Source organism: Anneissia japonica, unplaced genomic scaffold, assembly GCF_011630105.1.
Source record: "Anneissia japonica isolate Jap-2015-1 unplaced genomic scaffold, ASM1163010v1 scaffold288412_len7315_cov349_single, whole genome shotgun sequence".
Taxonomy (NCBI): Eukaryota; Metazoa; Echinodermata; class Crinoidea; order Comatulida; family Comatulidae; genus Anneissia; species Anneissia japonica.
Genome location: NW_022709705.1, coordinates 1 through 7,315, shown reverse-complemented (window position 1 = coordinate 7,315; position 7,315 = coordinate 1). Strand labels below are relative to the sequence as shown.

The following is a 7,315-nucleotide window of genomic DNA, read 5'->3' as shown; positions in this document are numbered from 1 at the left end:
CAATTATACTTTACTTCCTCCAGAGCTCTAGAAACACTCGGCGATTGAGTAATAGATCTTTTTGTGTGGGCGGCCGTTAGGACTAATATACTCTACTGCCTCAGGAGCTCTAGAAACACTCGGCTGATTGAGTAATTGTTTTTGTATGGCCAGCCGTTAAGGCCAATATACTCTACTGCCTCAGCTCTAGAAACACTCGGCGATTGAGTAATAGATCTTTTTATATGGGCAACCATTAGGGCTAATATACTCTACTGCCTCAGGAGCTCTAGAGACACTCGGCTGATTGAGTAATTGTTTTTGTATGGCCAGCCGTTAAGGCCAATATACTCTACTGCCTCAGCTCTAGAAACACTCGGCGATTGAGTAATAGATCTTTTTATATGGGCAACCGTTAGGGCTAATATACTCTACTGCCTCAGGAGCTCTATAGACACTCGGCTGATTGAGTAATTGTTTTTGTATGGCCAGCCGTTAGGGCCAATATACTTTACTTCCTCCGGAGCTGTAGAAACACTCGGCGATTGAGTAATAGATCTTTTTGTATGGGCGGCCGTTAGGGCTAATATACTCTACTGCCTCAGGAGCTCTAGAAACACTCGGCTGATTGAGTAATTGTTTTTGTAGGGCAGCCGTTAGGGCCAATATACATTACTTCCTCCGGAGGTGTAGAAACGCTCAGCGATTGAGTAATAGATCTTTTTGTATGGGCGGCCATTGGGCTAATATACTCTACTGCCTCAGGAGCTCTAGAAACATTCGGCTGATTCAGTAATAGATTTTTTTTGTATGGCCGGAAGTTAGGGCCAATATACTCTACTGCATCAGAAGCTCTAGAAACATGCTGATTGATTAATAGATTTTTTTGGTGCAGGCGGTTGTTAGGGCCATTATACTCCACTGCCTCTATTATGCTGCCCTCATTGGAGCATTTGAGATTACAAGAACTTGTTTTCTTGCATTTCATTTTCCTTTCTTTCTCTTATTTTTCCTTATCTTTCCCTTCACATTTATTTTCTTATTATTCATTTCAATTATTTTTCTTTTCCTTTCTTTTCATTTTTCATTTGGATTTCCGCTCAGCAGCTCATTCCATCCAAATTGATAATTTATAGTTATTTTTCAAAAATAGTGTATTTTTTCTAATTGTTCAATGGTGGACATCATAGTGTTTGAAGGTAACAAATCATTCCAGTGTTTTATTGTTTGAGGAAAGAAACTGTGTTTGAATTGATCAGTTCAGGAACCTGCAAGTCTAAAAAAGGATGCCTGTGATGCTGTGTTAGGTTTTGTTGTTCACTCTATATACGAATGTAGATTTAATATTTTCCACATGTTTATAAGTCTATTACAAGTTCTTCAATTTCAAACTGATGGGAAATGTTTTATCTATATGCATTTTGTAGCAATGCATTATAATGCTACATTTCCTTGTTTGGAATTTGAAGTACCCACTCTTTATTCTAACTGATAGCAAATGTGTAAAGATTCAATGAGGGATCACACAGCACAGCCACCAATCAGAGAGAGAGAGCATTTTAAACATTTTGATTGGATAAGACTTATTTCCAGTGGCATCCTTCTGGTGGTGAATTGGGCAATACACTGGGAGATAACCCCTACTCTTTTCGGCCTAGTTCACACCAGAGCATTTTCATCCTGACTGGAAGCTACCATTCTTAATAGTTAGCACTGCACGTGAGAATGCCCGATTGATATAAGCTGATCAGGATAAGCCAATCAGGATCAATTAATGGATCATGGCAGCTAATGGTTAGCATGTTGACCTTGTTCATAATCAACCAATCAGATGCCAGTATATATCAGGATAAGCCAATCAGGATCAATTAATGGATCATGGCAGCTAATGATTAGCATGTTGACCTTGTCCATAATCAACCAATCAGATGCCAGTATATCCCATTTGCAATAATGTATCTTTTTTCCTAACAACTTCTTCCTGTTATTTTCAGCCAAAATGTTCAATTCAATTCAATTCAAATTTAATTTCTGGAAAAATATAACAAGTGGCTCTCCTAACAGCGTCATTAAAAATTAAATAGCATGCAATAATTTATATAACATTTTAAAATAAAAATATAATAATAAAAAAAATTTTAAAAAATAAATAAATAAATAAAAGTAAATAAAAATTAGTTCATATCCAACATGCTATGATGTTTTGTACATTAAGCCACTCACAGCACCCGATGGTCTTCTGCTAACTCGATTCTATGAAGGACGCAACATGACGACGCACGCAAAGTATTTAATGACAATCCGTTCAGACGGTGAAATCTATTTCCCCGAGGTGATGTGGAAATCGTAGCTTTCTTCAGGGGACCAAAGGCCCAAGGAAAGGTAGGCTACGGTCTCCACATCACCGAGGGGCAATAGATTTCACAGTTCCCCGAATCTAGAGCAGTCAATATTGTTTTATATACCTCATACATAGATTCTACAAGGCCTAAAAAAGTACTTACTTCCTAGCCTAGCCTAGCTAGAGGCCTACTAACTAGGGCCTAGACCTACTAGGCAATCAAAGAGTGTGTCCAGCTCTTCTTTTACTCATTTTCCTCAATTTCAACAGCACCTATCGTCTTGCAATATGTTTCGAATATTGACAAGACATATTAAATTTGTCTTTTGGTGCTTTTGCTCTCTCATGTCGTAGAGTTTTGCACCATGTGACAGGTCAAAAAAGTGCTATTTTTCAGGGGAATAGTAATTTCTACTGCATGATTCTTAACCAATCGGATGCCCAGAATCTACGTATGGGGTACAGTATATAATATTCAACATAAAAATAATTAATAGTTCACAAAAAATATGATTTACAAAATTGTATTATTATAAAACATATGCTGGTACTAAATTTATGTTATTTAAATACAATGACAATTTTGGTTCATGTAATTCTTTACAGTGAAACATGTAACCAATAGCTCATGTCACTAGAGTATTTACAGGACTCTTAGGATGCAGAAATATATAATTATCAGGTTGTGTTGCTGAGACAATTATACAGCAAAGTTTTACAAGTAATTTGCAACTTTAACATTTTAACATAACCCTCAATATAATTTTTCTTGAAACAGCTCTGAATATTTGAAATCCTCTTTAAAAAATCTCAATAACAAAACAAACCTTGTACACAGGCAAACAAATGGCATCGATAAAGCCGACTTGCATCTTAGGAAGGTCATCTTTCTTGTCTCTGTCCATCATTGCCTTTTAAAGAAAATAATAGATAATAGATAGCCTTTAAAACCGTTAAATTATATAATAATCATCAAAGGAATGTAAATACAGTGTTAGAATAAAGGACATAATAATACATCATGTAGCATAGCTCTCAACGAATGTAGTCCTGTAAATAAATGAACTATAAATGGCTATCTTGATTTATATTTATTATATGCAACTATTTGTTTCTAGCCATAATTATTGTGTAATGAAATGTATCTGGTGGTATTTAAACCATGAAGCCTCTGTGGTTTAATGGTTATGACGCTTGCCTTGACAGCGAGAGGTCGCAGGTACGAGTCCCGCCAGAAGCATTTTATTACACAATTTCTTTATTCATTTATTTACAGGACTACATTCGTTGAGAGCTATGCTACATGATGTATTATTATTATGTCCTTTATTCTAACACTGTATTTACATTCCTTTGATGATTATTATATAATTTAACAGTGTTAACGGCTATCTTGATTTATGTATATTAATCAGAGACCAAAGCTGCTAAAGACAACAAAAAGTGGTTTTAAATTGGGAGACCTGTAATTATAATTATATAATATATACATACATATACATATTTACTATAATATATTCTATTATTATATTCTTATAGTATATATAATTGTAAATAATAGTTTGTAAGGTAATTAATATTTATTTTGTTGAAAGTGAGTTTTAAAATTTTCAATTATTTTAATGATTTTTGTCGTCTTTCTATATAACATTTTTTGTAATTTCATTGTATAATTTTGCCTATTTTATTATTGTATTTTACTATCTTTCTATGGAAAGACCATTAAACAGATGTACATTTGAAAATGAGTTATATCAATAAATATTTTTATTATTTATTTATTCTTTTCATATTTCTGTCCATCAATTTTTTTAACGTGCTCAAAATATACATACTTACTTCCTTTTTTTGTAACCTGAACTATTTAACTTTTAACAGGCAAAAGATCTTTTAGAAGCAATGTGAATTATCAGGCTTTGGAATACACACTCAGCATATTAGGCATTAAAAGAAACACTTTCCTGCACTAATAAATCATTTAAAGTCATAATATTCAACTATCCTTTTAATGACATGGAATGAATGCAAAGCTTCCCCATCTTTTATTGAGATGCATTAATTAAATATCATTATCCTTCCTCCAATTAAAGACAAGAATCCATCTTTACTGGGTTCAAATTTATCATTACACACAGACACGATAACTTACAATAGGCTGCTGATTCAATTGATCCTTTTCCATGTCACCCTGCTCAAAGAATTCGCTTGCAACCATCTCAGCTACACGTTGTTGCACTTCCCAAGGCTTGGTTATTGCGGATACATCACACGCTGTCATCATCATTCCACGCAATAGGTCACGGTTATCATCTTTGCTCCAGTCTGGGTTACCCTGGTCCACCATTGTGAAGAAGTTATTACGTTTCCTTGAATTTAATTGATTATTTATTGTTATTGATAATATAAATAATAAAATAATAATTGTCGACTTATATAGGACATATTGTAGACTATTATGCGCTTTACATTATTACCCTGGTCACTGGATCAAGCACATGGAACACAAAACTCATGCCCCATAATGTTGCAGCTGTAATCAGCGCATGGTTGTGTTTGAACCTACCAGGTACCCACTTGTACTCCTTGGAGAGAGACAACTATAGATAAAGTGCCTTGCCCAAGGCCACAACCTATGTGCCAACCACTTCTATATCATCACTATCAAATATATAAAATAATAGTACACTATCAATAACATTAACAGTGACAATAATAACAATATATAAACAACAACAATGCTAACATTATGCTGATTATAACAGAGTCAGTAATTCTGTTAAAACTGCCGCATTATAATATATGGTAACGTGCAAAAAAACCTCAAATAGAAGCCACAGGCCTCTCTTTTTAGGACCTTTGAATGGGCTTCTTTTCAAGATGGGATTTTCTTCAAGATTATTTTTGCAAACTAAAAAGGGGATTTCTTTTCAAAATGAATGCTGTTAATATTTGAAATTGCTAATGCAACTTATAGGACTACTCAAGACATATTTAAACCTTGGAATTCAAGATTCTGTTTAATTTTTTCTTTTTATTTAAAAAAATCACTTTTTCAATTAAGTCTATAAAATAATAATCAAAAAATTCCTACAACAATCTGTTGGAAAACTAAATACATACATACTATAAATTATTTAATAAAAATTAAGCTTTTGGTATAATTTATATATTTATTATTGTAAATTGCTGTGTGTTTGATGTTATATTTCTTGTATTTCGATGTATTTTTATAATTTTTAACCCATATGAAGAAAAGGAAAATAATTCTCATGACATTATGAATAAAACAAATAATTTCTATATTTATCAAACGTGTTGTAACTTATATTAATTATATTAAATAATTTTTATTCTTCTGATGAACCATATAGCCGGCCTTAGCTTCAAGCTAACCCTTCTAAAAAGATACACTTTCTCCATTAAACAGCTTCTAAATATTAAATGCATACACAAAATCTTAATGACCAAACCCAGTACCACTTCGAGTATAGTTGTGTGGGAATTATTTTAACCATGCTACAATAAAATATATATTCAGGTATACTTTATTCTTTCAAAGTCGCTAACAAACAAAGGCTGAAACCGTAGTCTTACATTGTCAAAAATTAAAATAGCATTAAGCCTATACTGTAATAAATGAAAAAACAATATGGAAAAAAAAACTTATTATTTAAAATTTTGGCAATTGTAATAACAGGTGACCTATTAAATCTCTCGCACCTGCCAAAAGGAATCTCAGGTAAACAGTGGGATCGAAGGTCTATGCCGAGGGTGGGCATAAAAATTGGTTGAAGGGCCAAAGTAAATTTCCGATTTAACACCGAGGGCTGCACCCAAACTTTGATCTTTCCAGTGCGCTTCCAAAAACCTCCAAGCTCTGCTTTTACACCACTTTATTTCCAGTTTTTATATTACTTTTTACATATGATCCTTGTCAGGCCGTAAAAAACAAGGTGTTTTCTAGCCAATGCTACTTGGTGGGCCGCACACATAGAATTTTAAATTCACATTTGCGGGCCGCACTGTCTGGCCACACTTTGCGCACCTGTGATCTATGCCAAGTTGGCAAAAAAGAGGGAGCATGTTTCGAAATAAATCAGAGGGAATAGGGTCATTAACAGGCACATTAGCTCTTTTAAGTATGCATAATCTAAACAATTTCTTAGAAGCTCTAGCTACTATATCATCAGCATGAATATTCCATCTTAAACCATTACTAATTGTTATGCCTAACAATTTGATTTGGCAAACCTCATCAAAATCAATGCCATTGATAGAAAAACGGGGAGGTGGAACCTCTCTGCCAAGAAAATTTATTTGCATAGAATGACAATTGTACCCGATTCACACATAGAACGAAATGTAACAAAATGTACCAAATTGTTACCGGGATATCTCGCGAGATATTCCTACTGAGATTAGTCATATTCACACGTACAATTTCCATCCATGTAAAATCCTTGTAAAAAAGTAATTAGAAATGCTTGGTTGACTCCTCTTGTGAGCAACACACACGCAGTCTAGCCTAGCCTAGGTCAGGAGAGATACATTCAAATAGGCGTTATATATATCCTAAGTTTACGGGAGTCTAAAAAAGGAGGGTTGTAGGCAGTATATATTTATTATATTAAGATCGGCCAAGAATCGAACAAGCTAGGCCTAGGCTAGGCTACTTTACTTACCGTTGCAGCAAATGTTCAAGGAAATCAAATTCATCAGCATAGTAAAAAGCTGTCGGCGAAATTTCTGACATCATTTGATTATCCTAACGACACTAGAATCACGATGTTTGTTGTTTGATTTCTTCACCTCTTTTCATCAATAACCACATATAATAAGAATTCCTCTATTCTGAATGTTGCAGTACATATAATAAGCAATTATCCTAGGCCGCTAGAAATTAGGCTTGGTTTGTTTTGAAATAATTCGTGCCACACAGCTGGCTAGGCCATGTCGATTCGATTAAAATTCCTGGGCATGCGCAGTCATCGTCAT

General features: G+C 34.1%; 1 protein-coding gene across 1 annotated transcript; it reads right to left on the bottom strand.

Moving 5' to 3' along the window:
* Positions 1-6: 6 nt before the first annotated feature.
* LOC117106932 (cGMP-specific 3',5'-cyclic phosphodiesterase-like) lies at positions 7-7,218 on the bottom strand. The gene is made up of 3 exons (XM_033248454.1): positions 7,003-7,218; positions 4,470-4,686; positions 7-3,231 (listed from the first exon to the last, which is right to left on the bottom strand). Exons 1-3 carry the CDS (start codon positions 7,074-7,076, stop codon positions 3,121-3,123), a joined length of 402 nt encoding a protein of 133 aa, XP_033104345.1. The 5' UTR covers positions 7,077-7,218; the 3' UTR covers positions 7-3,120.
* Positions 7,219-7,315: the final 97 nt, after the last annotated feature.